General features: G+C 46.2%; 1 protein-coding gene across 3 annotated transcripts in view; it reads left to right on the top strand.

Moving 5' to 3' along the window:
• The first annotated feature begins 4,139 nt into the window (after positions 1-4,139).
• Positions 4,140-25,997, top strand: part of LOC113906610 (solute carrier family 2, facilitated glucose transporter member 5) — a 44,916-nt gene continuing 23,058 nt past the window's right edge. Inside the window, exon 1 of one of the 3 annotated variants that reach the window (XM_027564993.1) lies at positions 4,140-4,465. Coding sequence is in view for 1 of the 3 variants with exons in the window: in XM_027564991.1 (XP_027420792.1) it covers positions 21,807-21,839 (33 nt within the window). In the remaining 2 variants the exon portion in view is untranslated. Of the gene's footprint in view, positions 4,466-21,643; positions 21,840-25,997 lie in introns of those variants that run through there. The other 2 variants (XM_027564991.1, XM_027564992.1) reach the window with 2 other exon arrangements.

Consider the following 25,997-nt stretch of genomic DNA (forward strand, 5'->3'; position numbering starts at 1 on the left):
ATCACCATAAAACCCGAGACTGCGAGGCACGTGGCAGAGCAGTTCTCCTGGGTTCTCTTACCCTACTGCTCTCCACCTGGGTGCCCTTTCCCAATAAAATCTCTTGCTTTGTCAGCAGATGTGTCTCCTCGGACAATTCATTTCCGAGTGTTAGACAAGAGCCCAGTTTCAGGCCCTGGAAGGGGTCCCCCTTTCTGCAACAAAATTATCAAAAACAGATGCAACACACACAAACTTCAACAATACAGAATTAGCAATGTCCTGCTTCTTCCAGGCAACCACTTGGGAGAGTTTTTTAGCTACTTTCTCTTGCCTTGGTCCCCACATCTTGAACCAGACACTAATGCGCTTACCTTCGAGAAAATGGAAAAGCCTTTCCCAACTGGTGCTGAGAAACCTTTCAGAGACCCTCTGCTCCTTATTAGGTGCTGTGTGCCTCTCTCCGTCCATCCCGCCTCCTCTTGATGACCCTTCATCACCCTTCTCTGATCTTCCCACCAGCCCCCTCATCTGGCTCAGGGAGGCTCTGAGCACCACCTGAGGCACAGTCTGGCCAGGCAGCCCAGCCTGAAGCACTCCAGTGGCTGGGAACAGTCCAAACTCTCAGGCCTCCTCCAAGCTGCACCTATCGCCTCTTCAGGTTTCCCTCCATTCTTCTCACCCCAGCGACAGCACACCCTTTCATGCTAGTGATGCTTGCAGTTTTTCCCAACTCCAACAAGCAATTCTGTGACCCTAGCTGTAGGACCAGCTGGGTGTTCCACCATTCAGCTCTACCTGGAGAGCATCACATCCACAGGTGAAGGGCTCAGTCCCAAAGATTGCCTCCCCGCTTCAGACACCAGCTCAAAGTCCAGGTTGTCAGCTATGCTTCTGATCAACCATCTGTAGATGGGAGGTTCCAAGATCCCTTCTTTGGGTCTGATCCATTTGCTCAATTAACTCACAAAAGTCAGAGAAACATTTTACTTATCAGATCACTGCTTATTACCAAGGATACAATTCAAGAGCAGCCCGAAGGCAGGTGTGCACAAGGCCAGGTGTGAAAGGACACAGGTCTTTCTTGCCTCTAGTCCTACTTTCCCCAAACCTCTGTGTTCTCCTGTCCTTTGTGTTTTAAATGGAGGCATCATGCATGATTGATTAAATCATTGCCTACCAGTGGTCGATTCAACCTCCGGCCCCTTCCTCCTCCAGAAGATTGAGGAGGGGGGCCTGAAAGTTCCAATCCCCTATCTTGGAGCTGGTTCCCTTGGCAACCAGCCCCATTCTTTGTTTACACAGCGCTTTTTCAAAAGTCACCTCATTGACATAACAAAGACACCCTCAATGCTGAGGAAATTCCAAGTATCTTAGCATCTCCAGGAACAGATGAAGGTGAAATACAGATTTCTGATTATAAATCATGATATCATAATGCTGTTCCCTCTCCCTGGAAAGCCCTCCTTTTCCCTCTTGACTCCCTACTTCTGGCAAGTATTCTTGCCCTCAAGCAGCAGACACCCTGAAGAGCACCTCCCTCTGCTCCATAGCCTTCTAAGCAGACCTCTGAGATGCCATGGTGTCTGTAGAGACCAGAAGTTCCATGGACCACTTTGTTGGGCCTGTTCCCCCAAAACCAGTGGGGTTCTGGGCACAGAGTGAGACCCTGGCACCAGCCCAGCATGTACATGGGGCCTAAAGCTTTCACATCTGAAAAGTTAGAAGTTTGGGGGGAAGAGACGAATGACTTTCTGAATGAAGCATGTGGGATCCCCCCTACCCCACAAAAAAAAAAAAAAAAAACCCTCAAACTCAGAATCACTTATTAGAACGGAATCCAGGTTCCATGAAGAAAAAGTTTTCCTGGTGTTATGGGGTCAGGACATTGATATGAGTTAGCTAGTGTTTAGTGAAAGTGAAGTGAAGTTGCTCAGTCGTGTCCGACTCTTTGTGACCCCATGGACTGTAGCCTACCAGGCTCCTCCCTCCATGGAATTCTCCAGGCAAGAGTACTAGAGTGGGTTGCCATTTCCTTCTCCAGGGGATCTTCCCGACCCAGGGATCGAACCCAGGTCTCCCGCATCCCAGGCAGATGCTTTAACCTCTGAGCCACCAGGAAAGCTAGTGTTTACTGAGATCTTATTACAGTAGGGCCAAATGAGATTGCCTTTCTCACAGAGTCGCTAGTGACTGCATGGGTTGCAGGTCTGCCATTGAGCCAGCCCTGCCTATTGATAAGACAAAGCCATGCATTGCTGGCAGGATAAGGAAAAGCATTCTCAACAGGGCCTTAGTAGGTCTCAGCTGGTAAAGAATCCGCCTGCAATGCGGGAGACTTGGGCTCGATCCCTGGGTTGGGAAGATCCCCAGATAAGGGAACGGCTACCCACTCAAGTATTATGGCCTGGAAAATTCCATGGACTGTACAGTCCATGGGGTTGCCAAGGGTTGGACATAACTGAGTGACTTTCACCTCACTTTACAGAGTGGGAGGGACATTTAGTGGAATATTTAGTGACATTTTTGTTTTTTGGCTGCACAGCCCAGCTTATGAGATCTTAGTTCCCTCACCAGGAATCAAACCTGTGCCCCCTGACCTGGAAGCATGGAACCTTAACCACTGGACAACCAGTGGCACTTTTTAAAAATTCTGGTTGGACGCAGGGGCATTTGAGACCTTAGTTCCCTGACCAGGAATCAAACCCACCATCCCTACATTGAAAGGCGGAGTCTTAACCTCTGGACTGTCTTAACCTCTGGAAGTTGCACATATTTGAAGTGTGATTTGAAGCGGGTCTTTTAATATGCTTGGGATTGGGCAAGGATTATGATATCACAGTTTGGAATTAGAGGGTATAGTGAGGTAAGGCTCTGAAGGTAAAGAATTCTCTGGGTGTAAACTGTCACGATGCTTTCTGTTAAAGAATGTTTAGTGTTTCTTGAAAGTTCTTGGAGGGAACTAGATGTTATTTGTGGAAATGAAAAAATGTTGCCCTTTCTTCCAGTTCTACAAGTCATTAGCCTCTGCCTGACAGCACACCCTGAAAGGAATTCAGGATGAAGCACCCTGTGTTCTGGGTACATGGGCCTCTAGACAGTTAAGATGCATATCTAAGGAAGAATTTCCATGACCCCAGATTCTCTGCACTTGCCATGTAGAACAAAGCACTAAAATCATTAACTGGAGATATCTGGTTTTTGTGATTGGCAGTCATCTTTTACTAAGACGTAGGCTTCCCTGGTGGCTCAGTGGTAAAAGAATTTTCCTGCCAATATGGGAGATGTGGGTTCAGTCCCTAGGTTGGGAAGATCCCCTGGAGAAGGAAATAGCCACCCACTCAAGTATTCTTGCCTGGGGAATCTCATGGACAGAGGAGCCTGGCAGGCTACAGTTCAAGGGGTTGCAAAAGAGTCAGGCGTGATTTAGTAACCAAACAACAACAGCAAGGCTTGACTACATGTATTTCCCAGTCAAAAAATTTCATATACATTCTCCTCCAACTCCCAACTCTGGCAGTTTCTCAGAGCTAGCTGAGAGACTGTCTCCCAGGCTATAGTCCTCAGTATGATAACTGAGTAAAATTCAACTTACAGCTCTTATGTTGAGCTTCCCTCCCCCCCACCCCCCACCCGGTTGACTCTTGCAACTTACGTCTTTCTGGGCTAGTCTCCTGGGCGTAGTAAACCACTACTGATGAGGTCAGTCAAGTCTTCACCCAGCCACATCTTGGCAGGCAAGCCTTGGTCCAAGGAATGTGGCCAGGAGAGAGACAGGTGTGAAAAATGAAGAACCGAAAGGAGAGAAACTGTCAAACAAGACTCTGCCATTCCTAATCATGTGACTCTAGGCAAATAATCATTACCTCTCTGCATTTCAGTTTCATCAAAAAAGGAGGGAATCACGAAATTAATGCGAGACCCAGTGCTTAGTACAATGACTGAGCCCAAGGAATGCTCTGCAAGCCCCCTCCCTCCCATCACTGTGATCAGTTAGCTTGTCTGTGTTCCTTAAGTCCCTAAGTGCCACAGAAGATCCTACTATTTTCTGCCCCACCCCCACAGCTGGATCCTCCCCTCCTTCCAGTGCCTCAGGCCCAGCTAGCTCCAGATGCAACAATCTCACACTCACTCCTGCTGAGCAGTCCCTATTTAACAAGTGTTTGGGGAATTTCTCAAGACCATTATGTGGGAGATGAGAGCAGACTCTCCCTTCTTCTAATCTTTCTGCAGCTTTTCTTCTCCCTGGAACACAGCAAATCCCTGGATTTGCCTGGACCTGTTGCACCCGGGAGAGCTCCTTAAATACCAGCGGCCAGCCTTTGTCTTGTCCCTGTCTTCATCCCCACCACCCCGGCAGGAAAAGCAGGCTGAAAGCATCGTGGAGAGTCGGAGGGCAGGTGCCATCTGAAGTGAACCAACCATCACTGAGATGAGAGACATGAGTGACGACGAGAGCACTGGGGATACTGTGTCAGCCCTGGGGGTAAGCCTGCCCTGGCCGGGCACAGAGCCTGGAGGACTCTGGGCTGGGTGTCTGGGGAGAGTCGCTGATGCCACATTTGCTTTCGGGCACAGCACGGAGGGGTGCTTCTGACCTTCCTGAGAGCCAGGACCACCTGGGCTTCTGGTTAAAATGCAGGTTCTGATTTGAGCAGGTCTGGGAACTTCTCACAAGCTCTCAGGTGAGATGGCTCCTGCCAGTCCACAGACCTGGGAGACCTAGAGAAACTCTGGTTGCAGGGTCTTCAAGACAGTGGTCAGATGCTTGCAGAGTTTGGCTTCCAGGGGGACTTAAGCAGCTAGGCAGCACCCACTAGGCTGCTGGCTTCCATAATATGCTCCTCAAGATCCTAGTTGTGTTGCTGGACAAAATCTTGGCTTTCTCTGCCCCCTGAAGCCGAATAAAAAACATGGAGACAGAGTTTGGAAGAAATAGAAAGGTGGCTTTAATTCTCAGCCAGCAGAGAGGAGAACACAGTAGGTTCATGCCTCAAAAACTGTGCCCCCTGCTTGAGAAGTCTAGAGGTTTATATAAGATGAGGGCTTGCAGTCAGGAGTCTGTGATGAGGAACAAAGGTGTTAGGATCTTGATTTCTTTCTCTTGCATTGTTTCCAAGACAGTCGTAGGCTGGCGCCAGTAACCCAGTAATTGAGTCTGGCAGTTTGGTGGCTCTGCGGCCTTCTTTTTGATGTGTAACTACCAGGGGAAGGGTGTTTTAAGGGTAAACATCAGGATTTAAGGATAAATACAGGATGTATTTAGCATAGAGTCAAAGGATAATAGGTGCGAAATGTAACTCCTGCAGAGTTAGGGAGCAGAAAAGCAAACTTAGTTACAGACATACAGTTAAGAGCAGTTAAAGTAAAAAAACTAGGAATGTTCTGGCCTGTTTACCATTGTCTTGACCTTCTTTGTTCTCAGGAATGGGAAAGAAAAAAACTCATTCCTCTTTTTTCCTTTTCACTGCAACAGTTAGAAATGTAAAACGTGTTATCTTGTCCTGGGACATCAGTGGCACCAGATTCTGGGGGATGCTGTAACTGCCCAGCCACAAACCAACTGGAGGTGAGGGTGGCACTGATTTAGAGACTTTGCTGATGTCGAGTAAAAACTACACTCACAATCTGAAAGTAGAGTTATTTTATTTGGTGAAAATGTTTAGGACTCCGAGCCTGGGAGACAGCATCTCAGTAGCTCTGAGAAAACTGCTCCAAGGAGGCAGGAGGGGAAGTCAGGCTACAAACAAGTTTGTAACAAAGGGAGCAGGCAATCTGAACATCGAAGATCAGATATTAAGTTAAGGAGTTTAGCGTTCTATACACGGGAAGCTGCAAGCCTCTGGGCTCACTGAATTCATTCCTTTCGTATGCACCTCAGCTATCTGGGGCTAAATCCTATTTCCTTGTTCACCTTAAGGAGTGAGGATGTGGCAGATGGCTGCTTCTTGCATTCCCCCAGCTCCTCAGCAATCACCGTGGGGGGTGCGGGGCAGCATCCATGGAGCCCTCATTCACGTTTGGAGGCCAGTAATCGCTGATGGCTGGGACATTTCTTGTTTGTTGATATGGCTGGAGATATCTTCACTTCACACTGTTATCTGTGATGCTCCCACCAAGGTTGATTTCAAACCACTGTAGGAAAAACCACGTGCTTCAGTGTAAAGTCGTGCGTTGCTCAGCGTGGACTTCCTGTTGGCACAAGGCTCTACCCCTATACTACTTTGAGCTTACAGTTCTGCAAGTTGTAGGTGCCTGATGCTGGAACTCACATAATTCAACATCCAAAAAAAAAAAATTCCAATACCAAATTTTCAAATGGGCAGAGGATCTGAATAGACATTTTATTTCCAAGACATACAGATGGCCAACAGACACATGAAAAGATACTCAAGGTTGCTGATCATCAAGGAAATTCAAGTCAGAGCCACCAGGAGATATCACCTTATACCTCTCAGAGCAGCTATTAGCAAAAAGACAACAAAGAAGTGTTGATGTGCATGTAGGGAGACGGGAACCCTTGCACTGTTGGGGGGATGTAAATTGGTACAACAGTTATTGTTGCTGGCTGAAATCTTGGCTTTCTCTGCCGATCGAAGCTGAAGAAAAAAAATACAGAGTGTGGGGGAAATAAAAAGGTGATTTTCATTCTCAGTTGGCAGAGAGGGGAACACAGTGGGCTCATGCCTCAAGAACTGTGCCCCCCACCATGGGGCACCTAGGGGCTTATATCAGATAAGGGCTCACAGTCAGGGGTCGGTGATGAGGAACAAAGGTTTTAAGATCTTGTCTCCTTCCTCTTCCATTGTTTAAAAAGCAGTCTTAGGCTGTCAGTAACCCAGTAATTAAGTTTGGCAGTTTGGTGGCTCTGGAGCCTTCTTTATGGTATGTAGAAAAGAAGAACTACAAAGGGAGGAGATAATAGCTGTGAAATGTAGCTCCTACAGAGGGGGCAGAAAAAGCAAACTCAGTTACAGACATGCAGAGCTTGGAGCAGTTAAAGTAAAAAAACTAGAAATGTTCAGGCCTGCTCACTGTTCTCTTTATCTTCTTTGTTCTCAGGGAAGAGAAAGAAAAAAACTCATCCCTCTTTTTCATTTTCACTGCAACGTTACGGAAAACAGTATAGAGGTTCCTTGAAAAATTCAAAACAGCACTACCGTATGATCCAGCAATTCTACTCCTGGGTATTTATCCAACAAAAATGAAAACACTAATTTGAAAAGATGTATGAATCTTTTCATATGTGTATATGTGTATATATGTGTTTATTATGGGATTTCCTGGTGGCTTGGTGGTAAGGAATCTACCTGCCAATACAGGAGACGGGAGTTCAATCTCTGGTCCAGGAAGATCCCCTGGAGATGGAAATGGCCACCCACTCCAGTATTCCTGCCTTGGAAAATCGCATGGACAGAGAGGAGCCTGGCAGGCTATAGTACACAGGGTCACAAAAGAGTCGGACACAACTTAGCAACTAAATAGCAACAACATGTTCACTGCAGCATTATTTACAACAGCCAATATACGGAAGCAACCCAAGTGTCCACTGATAGATGAATAGATGAAGAAGCGGTAGGAATTCGCTGGTGTTGCAGTGGTTAAGACTCCGCACTTTTACTGCCAAGGGCTTGGGTTCAATTCTTGACCAGGAAACTAAGATCCTGCAAGCCTTACAGCATGGCCAAAAAGAAGAAGTGGTATACACACACACACACACACACAATGGAATACTTCTTAGCCATAAAAAAGAATGGAATCTTGGAACTAGACAATAATACTGTAAAATTAAATTTCACTTAATGCTAAGTGAAACAAGTCAGACAGAGAAAGACAAATCCTCTTATGATTTCACTTACATGTGGAATCTAAAAGGTGAAACAAATGAAGAAACATAAGAAAAGAGAATCAGAGTCATAGATACAGAGAACAAACAGGCAGTTGCCAGAGGAGGTAAAAGGTGGGAGGAAGAGAGGAACAGGTGAGGGAGAGTAAGAGTTAAAAAATGAATGACTCACTGGCATGGAAGGTACAATGTGGAGAGCAGAGTCTACAACTATGTAATGTCTTTGTAGGGTGACATACTGTAAGTAGATCATTTTGAAAAGTATAGAAATAGTCACTGGGTTGTACACCAGGAACAAACACAATGCCGTAGTTCAATTATGCTTCAAAAACAAACAAACTCATGGGGAAAGAGATGAGATGAGTGGCTGCCAGAGGCTGGAGAAAGAGGAATTGGATGAAAGTGACCAAAAGGTACAAACTTCCAGTTTCAAGAGAAATAAGTGCTAGGGGTGTAAAGTACAGCAAGGTAAATAAAATTAACAACACTGTATGTTACACATGAAGGTTGTTAATTGAGTAAATCCTAAGCGTTCTTATCATAAGGAAAATATTTTTTTTCTTTTTCTTTCATTTTGCATCTGTATGAGATGATGGATGCTCACTAAACTTATTGTGATAATTGTTTCATGATGTATGTAAGCCAACTCGTTATGCTGTACACTTTAAGCAGTGCTGTCTGTATGTCAACTCCATCTCAATAAAACTGGAAGGAAAAAAGTCATAATTTTCACTTTTTTTGAAAAGTTTCTTTTTTTTTTTTTGGCTGCACAGCATGCAGGATCTTTGTTCCCCACCGAGGGATCAAACCCTTGACCCCTGCAGTGAAAGCGCAGAATCTTAACCACTGTACTGCCAGGGAAATCCCTGAAAATTATCCTTTAACACTATTAATATGAGGTCAAAACCATAGAGTCAGAGATGGGCAGTGGCATACCAAGGAATTTCAGCATTTATTCCCTTGCTTTTCATTTTATTTTAAAAAATTTTGTATATTTACTCACTTTTGTCTGTGCTGGGTCTTTGTCGCTCCGAGGGCTTTTCTCTAGTTGTGGTGAGCAGGGGTTACTCTCCAGTTGTGATGTGCAGGATTCTCATTGCAGTGGTTTCTCTTGCTGCAGAGCATGGGCTGTAGGGCGTCCGGGCTTCAGTAGCTGTGGCTCCTGGGCTCTAGAGCACAGGCTCAATAGTTGTGGCACGTGGGCTCAGTTGCCCCGAAGCATGTGGGATCTTCTCGGATCAGGGAAAGAACCCTTGTCTCCTGCACTGGCAAGTGGATTCTTTACCACTGAACCACCAGGGAAGTCCTATTCCCTTTTTTTTTAAAGGAGAAATTCACATAAAATTAACCTTTTTAAAGTGTACAATTTAGTTGCGTTTAGTACCTTCACAATGTTGTATAATCACCACTCTATCTGGTTCCAAAGCATTTTCATCACCCTCAAAGGAAAATTCACACCCATTAAGCAATCATTCCCCCTTCTTCTCTCCCCTCAGCCCCTGGCAACCACCCATCTGCTCTCTGTCTCTACGGATTTACCTTTTCTGAATTTCCAGTATAAGTAGAATCCTACAACATGTGACATTTTTGTGCCTGGCTTCTTTCACATAGCATAATGTTTTCAAGGCTAATGTGGCTTGTGTCGGTACTTCATTTCTTTTTATAGCTACATAATCCATTGTGTGTATATATCACAATCTGTTTATTCATTCATCCATTGGTGGAAGTGTGGGCTGTTTCCACCTTCTGGTTATAGTAAATAGGGTTATTATGAATATGCATATTCATATCTCTGCTTGAATGCCAACTTTTTTTTATTCTTTTGGAATTAAAATATATTTAGGAGTAGAATTGCTGAGTCCTAAGGTAATTCATTTTTAACTTCTTAGGAAACCACCAAACTGTTTTCCAACAGCAGTTGCCCCATTTTACATTCCCGCGGGCAGCCTACAATGGTTCCAATTTCTCTGCATCCTTGCCCACACACAAATGAACCCTGAAGACAGTGTGCTAAGTGAAATAAGACAGTCCAAAAGACAAATCCTCCAAGATTCCACTTACATGAAACAACTAAAGCAGTCAGGTTCACAGAAACAAAAAGTAGAATGGAGGTTGCCAGAGCTGGGGAATGTTAGTGTTTGTTGGATACAGAGCTTTAGTTTGCAAGATGAGAAAGTGCTGGAAGTTGGTTGTACAACAGTGAATATACTTAGCACGACTGAACTGTACACCTAAAAATGGTCAATTTTATTATATGTTTGCTGTTTTGTTTTTATTTTTAACATGATGTGGGAAAAAAAGAGTTGTTTACCCAGGGTAATGTGTAACCAACAGAAGCCACTCATGTCCCTGAGAAGCCTCGTGATCCCCTGGCTTTCACCCATCTCCGTGATTCCCAAGGGTCACTCCCTTTAGAGCATGGGCACCCTAATAGGTGAGGTCAAATTCTGTTCTTGGAAAGAAAACTTAGGAACCTTGTAAGGTCTCTGAAGCTTACTCACCAGGTGAGTCAGCATGATTGGCAGCCTTTTGCCTTGCAGGCATCTGATAAAATCTTGGGCCTGATTCAATGACGGCAGAATCTGGCCTGAGGAGAGAGAAAGCTTGGATCGGGCATGTTCTCTCCTTCCTCCTTCCACCCACGTTGCAGAGTTGGGTTCCAATGGCCAGAACCCAGCAGGCCTGGGCAAGGTGTAGTTGACCCCACTGCACACCAGGCTTGGGAAGTCTTGTGTCAACCTCTCAGACCCCTGCACCAGGAGTGCTGCCTGTGTGGAGGGCTGGGTGCAAGCCGGGACCTGTTAATTACTCCTTCCTTACCTAATCCTGGAATGGGGATGACCCAGAGCTGTCTCCTGCCTTTCTGCCCCTCCTTCCAATCAAACAGTGCACACACCCCTTGGTAGCAGCCTCGCTTTGTGTCCTCCGAGACATGTGCAGGTACTCTAATGTGATACACATGTTCCTAAGGAAACCCACCTTCTATAACATAGCATATAAATAAAGTACGGAGCTTAAGAGGAAAACAGGGTTGAGGCGGACCACCAGGCAATTTTAACATCTGAACACAAACAAAAGCAAATGCAGTCTAAAAGACAACAGCCTGAGTAAATCTCCACTGTTGTTTGTACCCAGCAGGCCACAGGGTTCTTGCTCAGTCCTTTAAAATGAGGGTCCTTAGGTGGTTTGCTTCTAGTAGAGAGCTGTTTCATCACAATTTAAAATCTGATTGAGAATCCACGGTGGTCCACTGGTTAGGACTCAGTGCTTTCACTACCTGGGGCCTGTGTTCAACCCCCTAGTTGGAGAACTAAAATCCCACAAGCTGCACAGCTCAGTCAAAAAATCAAACAAACCTGATTTTGACTGTAATCAATTAAAGCAAACAAATATATCAGTTCAGTTCAGTCACTCAGTCGTATCCGACTCTGCAACCCCATGGACTCCAGCAAGCCGGGCTTCCCTGTCCATCACCAACTCCCGGAGCTTGCTCAAACTCATGTCCATCAAATTGGTGATGCCATCCAACCATCTCATCCTCTGTCATCCCCTTCTCCTCCTGCCTTCTATCTTTCCCAGCATTAGGGTCTTTTCCAGTGAGTCAGTCCTTCATATGAGGTGGCCAAAGTATTGGAGTTTCAGCTTCAGCATCAGTTCTTCCAATGAATGTTTAGGACTGATTTCCTTTAGGATTGACTGGTTTGATCTCCTTGCAGTCCCAGGGACTCTCAAGAGTCTTCTCCAACGCCACAGTTCAAAAGCATCAATTCTTTGGCACTCAGCTTTCTTCATAGTCCAACTCACATCCATACATGACTACTGGAAAAACGATAGCTTTGACTATATGGACCTTTGTTGGCAGAGTAATGTCTCTGCATTTTAATATGCTGTCTAGGTTGGTCATAGCTTTTCTTCCAAGGAGTAAGCGTCTTTTAGTTTCATGGCTGCAGTCACCATCTGCAGGGATTTTGGAGCCCCCCAAAATAAAGTCTCTCACTGTTTCCATTGTTTCCTCATCTATTTGCCATGAAGTGATGGGACCGGATGCCATGATTTTCATTTTTGAATGTTGAGTTTTAAACCAGCTTTTTCACTCTCCTCTTTCACTTTCATTAGGAGTCTTTTTAGTTCCTCTTCACTTTCTACCATAAGGGTGCTGTCATCTGCATATCTGAAGTTATTGATATTTCTCCCAGCCATCTTGATTCCAGCCTGTGTTTCATCCAGCCTTCATCCAGCCAGTACATCCATTTTGCATGATGTACTCTGCATATAAGGTAAATAAGCAGGGTGACAATATACAGCCTTGATGTACTTTTTTCCCAATTTGGAACCAGTCTGCTGTTTGGAACCATGTTTGGAACTATGTCCAATTCTAATTGTTGCTTTTTGACCTGCATACAGATTTCTCAGGAGGCAGGTCAGGTGGTCTGGTATTCCCATCTCTTGAAGAATTTTCCAGTTTGTTGTGATCCACACAGGTCAAAGGCTTTGGTGTAGTCATTGAAGAAGAAGTAGATGCTTTTCTAGAAATCGCTTATGTTTTCTATGATCCAATGGATGTTGGCAGTTTGATCTCTGGTTTCTCTGCCTGTTCTAAATCCAGCATGAACATCTGGAAGTTCATGGTTCATTTACTGTTGAAGCCTGGCTTGGAGAATTTTGAGCATTACTTTGCTAGTGTGTGAGATGAGTGCAATTGTGCAGTAGTTTGAACGTTCTTTGGTATTGCCTTTCTTTGGGATTGGAATGAACACTGACCTTTTCCAGTCCTATTGCCACTGCTGAGTTTTCCAAATTTGCTGGCATATTGAGTGCAACACTTTAACAGCATCATCTTTTAGGGTTTGCAATAGCTCAACTGGAATTCCATCACCTCCACTAGCTTTGTATGTAGTGATGCTTCCTAAGACCCACTTGACTTCAGGGTATCTGGCTCTAGGTCATTGATCACACACCATAGTGGTTATCTGGGTCATGAAGATATTTTTTCTATAGTTCTTCTGTGTATTCATGCCACCTCTTCTTAATATCTTCTGCTGCTGTTAGGTCCATACCATTTCTGTCCTTTATTGTGCCCATCTTTGCATGAAATGTTCCCTTGGTATCTCTAATTTTCTTGAAGAGATCTCCCATCTTTCCCATTCTACTGTTTTCCTCTATTTCTTTGCATTGATCACTAAGGAAGGCTTTCTTATCTCTCCTTGCTATTCTTTGGAACTCTGCATTCAAATGGGTATATCTCCTTTTCTCCTTTGCCTTTAGCTTCTCTTCTTTCTCAGCTATTTTTAAGGCCTCTGCAGACAACCATTTTACCTTTTTCCATTTCTTTTTCTTGGGGATGGTCTTGATCACTGCCTCCTGTACAATGTCACAAACCTCTGTCCATAGTTCTTCAGACACTCTATCAGATCTAATCCTTTGAATATATGTGTCACTTCCACTGTATAATCGTGAGGGATTTGATTTAGGTCATACCTGAATGGTCTGGTAGTTTTCCCTAGTTTCTTCAATTTAAGTCTGAATTTTGCAATAAGGGGTTCATGATCTGAGCCACAGTCTGCTCCCAGTCTTATTTTTGCTGACTGTATAGAGCTTCTCCATCTTCAGCTGCAAAGAATATATTCAATCTGATTTTGGTGTTGACCAACTGGTGATGTCCATGTGTAGATTAGTTTCTTGTGTTGTTGGAAGAGAATGTTTGCTATGATCATGCATTCTCTTTGCAAAACTCTGTTAGACTTTGCCATGCTTCATTTTGTACTCCAAGGCCAAACTTGCCTGTTACTCCAGGTGTCTCTTGACTTCCTACTTTTGCATTTCAGTCCCCTTATAATGAAAAGGACATCTTTTTGGGTGTTAGTTCTAGAAGGGCTTGTAGGTCTGCATAGAACTGTTCAACTTCATCTTCTTCAGCATTACTAGTTGGGGCATAGACTTGGATTACTGTGATATTGGGTGGTTTGCCTTGGAAAAAACAGAGATCATTCTGTCGTTTTTGAGATTGCACCCAAGTACTGCACTTCAGACTCTTTTGTTGACTATGAGGGCTACTCCATTTCTTCTTAAGGGATTCTTGCCCACAGTATATTCAGATATAATGAATAATTATAATTCAGATATAATGGTTATCTGAATCAAATTCACCCTTTCCAGTCCATTTTAGTTCACTGATTCCTAAAATGTCGATGTTTACTCTTGCCATCTCCTGTTTGACCACTTCCAATTTGCCTTGATTCATGAACATAACATTCCAGGTTCCTATGCAATATTGTTCTTTATAGCATCGGACTTTATTTCCATCACCAGTCACATACACAACCGAGAGTTGTTTATGCTTTGGCTCTGTTTCTTCATTCTTTCTGGAGTTATTTCTTCACTCTTCTCCAGTAACATATTGGGCACCTACCGACCTGAGAAGTTCATCTTTCAGAGCATATCTTTTGCCTTTTCATACTGTTCATGGGGGTTCTCAAGGCAAGAATACTAAAGTGGTTTTCCATTGCCTTCTCCAGTCGACCAAGTTTTGTCAGAACTCTCCACCTTGACCCATCAGTCTTGGGTGGGCCTACGAGGCATGGCTCATAGTTTCAGTGAGTTAGACAAGGTTGTGGTCCATGTGATCGGTTTGATTAGTTTTCTGTTATTGTGGTTTACATTCTCTCTGCCCTCTGACAGATAAGGATAAGAGGCTTATGGAAGCTTCCTGATAGGAGAGACTTGACTGTAGGGGAAACTGGGTCTTGTTCTGATGGGCGAGGCTGTGCTCAGTAAATCTTTAATTCAACTTTCTGTTGGTGGGTGGGGCTGTGTTCCCTCCCTGTTGTTTGATCTGAGACCAAACTATGGTGGAGATGAAGATATCGGTGACCTCAGTCAAAAGGTCCCATGCACTCACTGCTACACTCAGAGCCCCTGATCCTGCAGCAGGCCACTGCCAACCCATGGCTTCGTCGAAGACTCCTGGACACTCACAGGCAAGTCTGGGTCGGTCTTTTGTGGGGTCACTGCTCCTTTCTCCTGGGTCCTGGTGCGCACGAGACACAAGAGTCTGTTTCCCTGCTGCTGCTAAGTCACGTCAATCGTGTCCAACTCTGTGCAACTCCACAGACGGCAGCCCACCAGGCTCCTCCGTCCGTCCCTGGGATTCTCCAGGCAAGAACACTGGAGTGGGTTGCCATTTCCTTCTCCAGGACTTACACAGGACTCCCTGTGAAAGTTCGTCTGCTCAGCGGCTCTATGATGGGGTTAATGGCAACCTCCTCCAAGAGGACTTATTCCACACTGAGCTCTGCTGCACCCAGAGCCCCTGCCCCTGTGGCAGGCCACTGCAGACCCATACTTCCACAGGAGACCCTCAAATACTCAAAGGCAGGTCTGGCTCAGTCTTGGTGGGGTGTCTGGGCCCTGGTGCACACAAGGTTTTGTTTGAGCCCTCCTAGCATCTGAGCTTCCCTCATAGTTCAGTTGGTAAAGAATCCACCTGCAATGCAGGAGACATCGTTTCGATTTCTGGGTTGGGAAGATCCACTGGAGAAGGGATAGGCTACCCACTCCAGTATTCTTGAGCTTCCCTGGTGGCTCAGCTGGTAATGAATCTGCCTGCAACGTGGGAGACCTGGGTTCGATTCCAGAGTTGGAATCCCCTGGAGAAGGGAAAGGCTACCCACTCCAGTATTCTGACCTGGAGCATTCCATGGACCATATAGACCATGGGGTCGAAAAGAGTCAGACACGACTGAGCAACTTTCACTTTCAGAGTATCTCTGGAGGGTATGGAATTTGATTCTAAATGTGATTTCACCCCTCCTACTGTCTTGCTTGGGCTTCTCCTTTGCCCTTGGACATGGGGTATCTTTTTTTGGTGGGATCCAACATTCTCCTGTTGATGATTGTTCAGTAGCAAGTTGTAATTTTGGAGTTCTCACAGGAGAAGATGAGCGCATGTCCTTCTACTTTGCCATCTTGAAAGCAAAACCCCATTTGTTTATACACACACACACATATATATACATGCTGCTGCTGCTAAGTCGCTTCAGTCGTGTCCGACTGTGTGACCCCATAGACAGCAGCCCACAAGGCTCCTCTGTCCCTGGGATTCTCCAGGCAAGAATACTGGAGTAGGTTGCCATTTCCTTCTCCAATGCATGAAAGTGAAGAGTGAAAGTGAAGTTGCTCAGTCGTGCCCGACTCTTAGCGACCCCATGGACTGGAGCCTACCAGGCCCCTCCGTCCATGGGATTTTCTAGGCAAGAGTACTGGAGTGGGGTGCCATTGCCTTCTCTGATATATATACATAGGCTTATATATATATATGTATACATAGGCATATATATATATATACACACACACACACACACACATATATATATATAGGCTTATATATGTAGCAACCCACTCCAGTACTCTTGCCTGGAGAATCCCTTGGGCAGAGGAGCCTGGTGGGCTACAGTCCATAGGGTTGCAGTCAGTCACAACTGAGCGATTGACACATACCCACACACATATATATAGGCTTCCCAGGTGGCACTAGTAGTAAAGAATCCACTTGCCAATGCAGGAAACCTAAGAGACACAGGCTCGATTTCTGGATCGGGAAGATCCTTTGGAGGAAGGTGTTGCAACCTACTCAAATATTCTTGCCTGAAGAATCCTATGGACAAAGGAGCCTGGCAGGCTACAGTCCATACCTCGCAAAGAGTCAGACACGACTGAGTGTTCTCTTTTCACTAGGGCACCTACAGCAGTCTCTGCAATAAAGGCCCACAACAAAACTTTAAACACTCCAGAACATTCCTAGTAGAGATGACATCAGCACTGTTCTGAAGCCCTGGTATCATTGTCTGATCTCAGAATGATGCCTAAAACTCGGCCTCTGCACTAGTGCTGAATCTCAGAGACAGAGTTTTGAGTCAAGTAGAAAACAATAGCTTTATTGCTTTGCCAGGCAAAGAGGGACAGAGAGGACTCGTGCCCTTCACAAACTGTGTTCCAACCCAGGAGCATTAGATGATGAGTTTTACAGCAATAGTTCAAGGAGGGGATTGCTGATAAGATTAGAGTGTGTGCCTAAACTCCTTTAAACTAGTCTCTGGTAATCTGATGGGTTTCTGTGGTTCCTTTAATCTAGAGAGCTTCTCTGGAATGAAGAATGCTGACATCTTCCATTTGTTGTGGAGTTTTGGTTCTACAAAGAGTTTAAAGATATTATTATGTGTATCCCTTGAGGCAGAACCAGGACCCCACCCCAAGGCTGCATTGTTATTTGTTGGCTGTTTCTTAAGGACTTTCTTTAAATCCCTTGTGGCTCAGAGGTTAAAGCCTGCAATGTGGGAGACCTGGGTTCGATCCTTGGGTCAGGAAGATCCCCTGAGAGGAAAATGGCAACCCACTCCAGTATTCTTGCCTGGAGAATCCCATGGATGGAGGAGCCTAGTGGACTACAGTCCATGGGGTTGCAAAGAGTCAGACACGACTGAGCGACTTAACTTTCACTAACTAACTTTCTCTTGTCTCTACTTTCCCTCCCTTCCCAGATTAGTAACAGCCCAATTCTACCCTTTGGGACTCAGGGAAAGTCATGGAGGTTGGAGTCTGTTCCCTACAAACAAGAAATGGGGTACACAGAAAGGCTTCTGTGCCTAGGAGCTGCACAGGGTCCTGTTCAGTTTCAAGAACAGCCCAGGGATTTGCCACTCTGCTGCGTGATGCTAATTCAACATCTCACATCTTGGTTACATTTTCCCATATAAACTTTTTCTTTTCAATTTCTGAAAATCTTAATTTTCAGAAAGACCATTTTTATTTTTTGTTTGTATTACAACAGTAATACAAAGATCCTCTTAATTCCCTTTGGTGTCAATCATCAAGTTTTGTCAATTTCCATCCTAAATATCTCTCAAATGCATGTATTTCTCTAACCTCTGCCACCATACAGTTCAGGCAACTGGTATCTTTGCCTGTGTCTGTGCTCAGTCACTTCATTCATGTCTGACTCTTTGCAGATCTATGGACTGTAGCCTGCCAGACTTCTCTGTCCATGGAATTCTCCAGGCAAGAACACCAGAGTGGGTTGTCATTTCCTCCTCCAGGGGATCTTCCTGACCTAGGGATTGAAGCTGAGTCGCTTGTGTCTCCTGCATTGGCAGGTGGATTCTTGATCACTGGTGCCACCCAGGAAGCCCATCTTTTGCCTGTTCAACAGCAAAAAATGAATCTCTCTTCTCTTCCCCAAATCCACTGGTCTCTTGTCTCCACATCACTTCTCTTCTAGGCGGCCACAGTGAACTTTTAAAAACACAGCTCTGATCACCCTCCATCCTCTAATGCCTTGTCTCTTCTCCTAGAACAAAAATCAAGCTCTCTCACCCGGGCTATAAGTCTGGCCCTACCCACTTCCCCAGGCTCCTTCTTCATTTACTCTTCCTGTCTGGTGCTCTTCAGCTATACTGACCTTGCAATTTCTCTTCTGCCACAGGCCTTGGCATTTACTGTTCCTTATCTGGAAGGATGTCTCCACCACCCCATCTCTATCTCATCCCCTTTTGCTTTGCTGTCGTTCAGCTGTTGTGTCCGACTCTTTGTGACCTCATGGACTGCAGCACACCAGGCTTTCCTGTCCTCCATTATTTCCCAGAGTCTGCTCAAACTCACATCCATTGAGTCGGTGATGCCATCCATCCAATCATCTCATCCTCTGTCACCCCTTCTTTTCCTGCTCTCAATCTTTCCCAGCATCAGGGTCTTTTCCAATGTGTCAGCTCTTCACATCAGGTGGCCAAATATTGGTGCTTCAGCTTCAGCACTGGTCTATTCATCTTTCTTTCCCATTTCAGCTCAAGGTCACTTTTTTAGGGAAGACTTCCCTGACCAGCTCCCCAACCCTTCTTTAGAACTCTTTTATAGTTACAAATTCATCAAGTGTTTTACCAGACGAAATTCTGCCTTCCCCGCTAGATTCTTAGCCACATGATATAGTTACACTTTATATTAATGATGCTTAATAATAATAATATATGGTAATGATTTGGGAATGAGATCTGGGACCCAAATTCTCTTGTCAGAATTCTTGGCAAACAAGTATTCTTAGCAAACACTTTCTCCATTGTGAGAGATTAGAGAGTACCTAATCTAGAGAAAAGGACCCCAAAATTAGTTTTGGGGTCCTTTTCTGGATAAAATCCTAATATAATTTCCCTGTAATGAATCAAACTGTATGGAAGGTGGAGAAGAGAAAATCAGGAAAGTCCTGGCAGAACCTGAGTCTGGCCACTTTTCTCTTTTATTTATTTTTTAAATTAATTTTTATTGGAGTGTGATTGATTTACAATGTTGTCTTAGTTTCTGCTGAAAAGTAAAGTGAATCACTTATACATATATCCATCTTTTTTAGATTGTTTTCCCATATAGGTCATTACAGAGTGCTGCAAGTTTCCTGTGCTATACGATAGGTTCTTTTAGTTATCTCCTCTTTGCTTTAAAAATGATTCTTTGGCTCTCATCAGAGGTAGTTTCAAGCACAGGTCAGTTTCTTGGAAACATTAGTACGTGTTCCCAGGACACGCCTTGGTCTGCTATGTGCTATTGGGCAAAATGTCCTTAGGTTAATCAGTGGTGTTTATTATTGTCGTTTTAAACCCCAAGACAAAATCGGATTTCAATCGGTAGTTTCCCTCCCTAGTTCAGAAGGAGGGGAGAGCAGGGCGGGAGAGCAAGGGCCAGAGATGTAAAGAAGACACTCCCCTCCTCCCAGCTCCCCGACACCCACACCCTCCCCTACCCCCCACCCTGCGCCTCCATCTCCTCCTCCCAATCCCCGTTTTCAGCTCTCGAGGGTAATAAATAAACATGGAAAGTTCAGTAAACCACAGACACTTGTAGAGGGCCATCCCAGGCCACACAGCAGGGACAGTCCCCGCTTCGGACCAGGGTGCCAGTCCGCGTTCTGATTCCGCATTATCCGTGGACGCCCAAAGGCCCGCCCTCCTCCCACGGGCCTAAAGGGTCCTGAGGACCCCAGGCTGCTGGGCCCGGGGCGGGGGGTGGGAAGGACCTGACAGGGGACAGACACAGACGACCTGAGCGGGGACAAGTCTGTTCCAGGCCCTCCGGGGTCCTCAGGTGCCCTCGAGGGTCCTGGGCTGAAGAGGCTTCAGACGGGTGGGGGAATCCCTGGGCAAGGGTAAGGAGGCGTTCTGCGCGCAGCATACCCGCGGCCTCCCCTCGGCGGCCTCCCCTCGGCGGCCTCCCCTCGGCGGCCTCCCCTCGGCGGCCTCCCCTCGGCGGCCTCCCCTCGGCGGCCTCCCCTCGGCGGCCTCCCCTCGGCGGCCTCCCCTCGGCGGCCTCCCCTCGGCGGCCTCCCCTCGGCGGCCTCCCAGCGCGTTCTCCCGCTCGCGCTGCGCTCCCGCCGCTGAGGCGTTGGTGACGCCGCGGCGGTGCCTGCCTGAGGCCTACGGAGCAGGTACTACCGCACCCCCAACCCCACCCCATCCTGGGCCTGTACCGCCGTCTCCTCCCCCACCCCCACTCCAGGTGGGAGGTGAAGGCTGCAGGAAGAGGAGAGGTCTGTGTCCCCCTCTCTCAGTTGTCAGCTCCCCGCGGGCCCGCAGGGGGCCAAGTGGAAGCTTTGGGCCAAGAAGTGGTTCTCTTGATTTCCTCTGGGCCTGGCAATGACCCATGATGGCAAACTTCTGACACTGCTTTTGTTTTCCCCAACCTGTCCCCTTTCTTCACTCTCCCCTCCCTGCCCCCCCCCAACTAAAGTGCATTTTCTGTGGAGAATTTTTCAAAACTCTTTTGAAATAATTGGAAACCTCTGGTCTTGCCAAACCTTAGTTGGAAATCATTGTATTAGGGCTGTGACCCAGAAGGGAAAAAACAATAAGTGAGGTTAGAGAGAGAAAATGGTCAATGCCCACCTCCCCACTGCCCCCCAGTACACCCCAGACACATGTTAATGGGGAAGCAGGGACCACATACACACACACACACACACACACACACACACACACACACACACACACACACGGTCACCTTCGTCTGCAGCCTCCTACACAGAGGCACCAATTCCCCAGCTTGCCACTGATGCCAAGAACGGTGCCTGACACACAGTGGGCCCCCAATTAACTGTTACTTGAAAGTAAACCAGGTCATGTGCCTATATTAACTGTGGGGTTTGTGCCACAGCAAATAAAACAGTAAGGGTGAAAACCTTGTGAGGCTTTGCTCTGGATTTTGGCTGCTTGACCTGGTGTGCCCTCATGACGGCTGAACACGTGCTGAGCGCAGGGGGCCAACAATGGCCTGGCCGTGAGTGAGGACCCAGACGAGCAGCTGTGACTCACTTTCCCTGCCCTGCAGATAAAGGGATTTGAAATATTTACTGCTTTTGCAATAGTGATGATTACACAGAAAATCGCATCCCTTGGCCACTCTGAGTTCCTTAAAAAGAAAAATAAGAAACTTTCCGAGAAAAGTGTTGCATGGTAATTTGGGCAAAAGCCGAGTCTCCTGCAGAGGGACTTGGCTGCAGGATTTCTGGCAGGGTTCTCTTCTGAGAAGCCACTAATGAGCCCGTCTCTTGCCCCTCTGTTACCTGGAGTATTGCAGGGTCAGTGGCACCTGTTGCTTTCCACGTTTTGTGACAGAAATAACCCTTCCAGTCACCCATCATGAGGCTGACTTTCGCAGTAAGAAAATACCGCAGACTGTCCCAATCAGGAAGGCACGGTGCCTACAGTCCCTGGGGGGTGCCCACTTGCTGAGCTAGACCCCAGACAGCTCCTTTCAAAAGAAGAAGTGAAAACAAGGCAAACGTCTGGGTTCCCGAAAGGGTTATTCTGCCTTAGACTGCCCATAAAAATGCTATTGGCTGTTACCTGGCTCGGCCAAAGTACATCCAGAATGTCTTCTCTCGCCATTCAGTGCATTTGGTATTTTGGCTGAAAGGAAACAAGCAGAACTCTGCACTTCCAGAGCAAAGATGGAGCCGCAGGATCCAGTCAAGAGGGAAGGGGTAAGTGTACTGTCAGGGAGGCAGTGAGGAGCAGCCCCATCAGGACCTGTTCAGCATTGCTGGGGGATGCTCTTCAAAGTCGTGTGCACGGGGGGCCGCCCCCTCAGAGTTCACCCGCAGCTGGACTTTACAGGGACTAGAGAGAGGAGAGATTTAGAGACTTTTAGGTTTAAAGGTTCTTTGGGACGCATTCTTCTGGAACAGCTTTTCAAAGTAGTTAGAACAGAATTGATGGGACTCAAAGGCATTGATTTATCACAACTTCCTTAAGAACTTTAGATGAAGGGCTTCTGAAATCAGCAACAATATCCTTACCCATGGCCCCTGAGAGATTTTTTTGATTTTATTTGATTTTGGCTTCTGGACATTTTCATTAACCTTTTCAGCAGGTAAATCCAGCTAAGCCAGTATGCAAAGAAGATAGAAAGGATGTTGCAGGATTTGAATGTAACTCAGCTCGGTAGCAGAGATTTCCTACCTTTTAGATAATGAGACTCCTTTTTTTTTAGAGACAAAAGATTTTTCTGGACTTCTTTCGAAGTGTGCTGCTGTATAATTGCTGTTGTTATTTTTGATTGTCTCTTGCTGTACTTTTGATTATCTTTTGATTGAGGAAAATGCATAGGGACAGAAAGGTAACATAAAAGTACTGACACTTTTAAGAAGTTTGCATTTTATTCACTGCAACAGCATCTGCTTATATTGATGGGAGTAGATACATATCTGTGCAAATTACTATTTATTCATAGATATGAGACCCTTGCCATGGTCAAGTTGGACACATGTTCTGGAGTTAATAGATTAAAGTGGGTTTGGAAGGCAGAAATGCCTGGGATTCATTTCTGCTCCAGCCTATTCTAGCTGTGGGAACTTGGGCAAGTTATTTAACTACTCTGTGCCTCCGTTTTCTCATCTATAAAATGGGAATGATAGCCTTGCCATTCACAGAGGGCTGCTGGAACAACTAAATGAGATAATGCATGTAAATTACCTAGCACAGAGTAGATCCGCCATACATATTATTCTTTAAATTAATTTATTTTTGGCTGTACTGGGTCTTCGTTGCTGCACACAGACCCTCTCTAGTTGCAGTGAGCAGGGGCTACTCTTCGTTGAGGTGCACAGGCTTCTCCTTGAAGCGGCTTCTCTTGTGAAGCACGGGTTCTAGGCACACAGGCTTCAGGAACTGTGGTGTGTGGGCTTAGTAGTTGCATCACATAGGCTTAGCTGCTCCTCAGCATGGGGGATCTCCCCGGATCAGGGATCGAATCTGTGTCCTCTGCATTGACAGGCCGTTTCCCACCCACTGTCCCACCAGGGAGGTCCCCATATTATTATTTTTTGATCATCCTTTAGAGCAGGGCGCTACTGACATTCGGAGCTGTGGGGCCAGGGAGGGGGATGGTGGTGGCTGGCCTGGCTGTTGTAGGTTGTTTGGCATCATCTCTGGTGTCTGCTCACCAGATGCCAGTCTCACCCTCGCCCATGAGATTTCCTGCTTTGGAATCAGTGTGTCACGCCACAGGGCTTGTCTTGTGGACCTCATGGTAATAAGACCGTGCTAGGTCAAACGTTATCTCCTCTATTTTACAGAGAAGAGACTGTGAGATAACAAGAGCTTGGAGATTAGGGGATCAGGGGAAGCCCTGGTCCTTTCTGTGCCGCCTCTTCAGAGAGTAATGCGCCGCCCAACTGTGTCCCCAAGTGCGGCTGCAAAATAACAGAAATGCCCCACGTGGTGGTCCCTGAAAATGAACGATGCATTTTGAAAGGACGTGATTAAACGGTTACATACAAAACATAATCATAGTCACTTGCTTCTGCGATCCCCCCCAGGAGGGAGGCCTCCTCCAGGGATCCATCCCAGGGAATGCATGCTGCCCCCCTTCCAGGCTCCTGAGGGCAGACCTAGTCCTTTGGTAAATACGTGCCGGGGGACATCAAAACAGAACTAAGCCAGTGGTGGCTGTGAAAAAGAACCTGCAAGTCACACAGCAAAGCTGAAGGGGGCATTTAGGAGCTGAGGAGAAGTGGGGACAGTGAGTGAGGCCATAGAGTCTGGGCGACCACCGGGGGTGGGGGTGGGGCCGCTGCTCAGGCTGGTGGGAAGGGCCCAGCTCTCTTTCCCTCTGGTGGCTGTGTGTGTGACCGCAACCTCACCGGCCTTTGGGTTCCTCATCTGTAAAGAGAAAAGACACAAATTTGGTGTGCCCGAAGACTTCCCACGGGGAAAAAAAGATTCTTGGGCTGAAAGACAAAATAAAATGGATTATAAAAAGAAAATGCCAGAATGCTTTGGAAGATGAAAGCAGAGGTTTTTTTGTGGCATGCCGCCACCAACTAGTTGAGTGTCATTGAGCAAGTAACTTCCCTCTGATTTGCATCGTTAATAATTAATATTGATAACAAACCTCTGATGTAATGTGTAACGCTTGTAGTGTGTACCACAAGTCAGCTGTGGGTCTGAGCGTTTCACATGTATGAACTCATTTATTCCCCACATCCATCCTGTGAGGAAAGCAGTATCATCATCCCCATTTTACAGATGAAAGACAGAGAAGTTTAGGAGCTGGCCCAAGGCCACACAGCCAGCAGCAAGAAAGGCAGCTGCGGACTCCCACAGAGACAGGGCACTTCCAGTTTGTCTATCTTTCCTCTCCTCAGCACTCAGACCTCAAGGAACGTTTGTGAGACTTTGGATTCATTCCATAGTGTGATAAAGTGACTTACTGTGTTAATAATTCATAGGAACTCTTATTTTCCCAGGATATTTTTGTTCTGACTGGAGATGCATGACAGGCAAAAGTCTTAGGCTGAGAGTGTCTCTCTGACGGTAGAAAAGAAATTGGAGCCAAATTCCTGAGAGATGGTTTGGGTGGGGCCTTCTTCCCAGAGACCTGGAATCACACCCTGTCAGAAATGTTCTCACCGTCTTGAAAAACAGGAAGCCAGCTTACTGTGGGCACGAGGGAAGTGACCCCTAGCTTTTCTCCAAACCACAAATCACAGCTCTCCCTGGTCTCGGACAACAGCCCCGTCTCGCGTCTCGAGGCCGCGGAGCCACTTGTCATTTTTTTTTTGGCTGTGCTGGGTCTTCATGGCTGTGTGGAGCTTTTCTCTAGTTGCAGCGAGTGAGGCTGTTCTTTGCTGCAATGCACAGGCTTCTCTTTGTAGGGGCTTCTCGTTGCCGAGCACAGTCTCTAGGGCACACGGGCTTCAGTAGCAGCTCCCAGGCTCTAGAGCACAGGCTCAATAGTTGTGGTGCATGGGCGTAGTTGCTCCGTAGCACGTGGGATATTCCTGACCAAGGATCGAAACCGTGTCTCCTGTACTGGCAGGCAGATTCTTTACCTCTGAGCCACCAAGGAAGCCCCTCTTGTCATTTTTAACAAGCTTGTGGGAGACCTGCACATCCTGTCTGGCCCCTTCCTCTCTTTCTCATGCCCTAATCCAACCCTGTACCAAATTCTTCCTTTTGTCCTCCTCACAAGTATTAAAAAAAAGAAGAAGAGAAGAGAGACAAAAAGGAAAGCTTAAATCTGAATTTCTTTTACACCCCTCTTTTATATAGTGTAATAACTTTATTGGGAATATAACTCCCAGACCATTTCACCCCTTTAAACTTATACAATTCAATATACATTCACAGAATTGAATAACTATCACCATAATCAATTAAAACTTTTTTAAATATATTTTTTTAAATTTATTTTTGGCTGCACTGGGTTTCTGTTGCTGTGCATAGGCTTTCTCTAGGTGTAGTGAGCCAGAACTGCTCTAGTTGCGAGACACAGGGCTTCTCACTGTGGTGGTTTTTCTTGTTGCAGAGCATGAGCTCTAGGGCACGCAGGCTTCAGCAGCTGTGGCACATGGGTTCAGTTGCCCTGCAGCATGTGAAATCTTCCCGGACCAGGGATCGAACCTGTGTCCCCTGCATTGACAGGCAGACTCTTAACCACTGGACAACCAGGGAAGTCCACCACAATCAATTTTACAAGATTTTCATCACCTTTAAAAGAAACTCTGTAGCTATGGACAGTCACTCTGCATTTCCCCCATCTCCTCCTCTTCTCCCCCAACCCTGGGCAGTCACCGATTGATCTCTGTCTCCATGGATCTGTCTATTCCGGACATTTCACACAGATGGAACCAGGTGAT

This window comes from Bos indicus x Bos taurus, chromosome 16 (assembly GCF_003369695.1).
Source record: "Bos indicus x Bos taurus breed Angus x Brahman F1 hybrid chromosome 16, Bos_hybrid_MaternalHap_v2.0, whole genome shotgun sequence".
Lineage (NCBI taxonomy): Eukaryota > Metazoa > Chordata > Mammalia > Artiodactyla > Bovidae > Bos > Bos indicus x Bos taurus.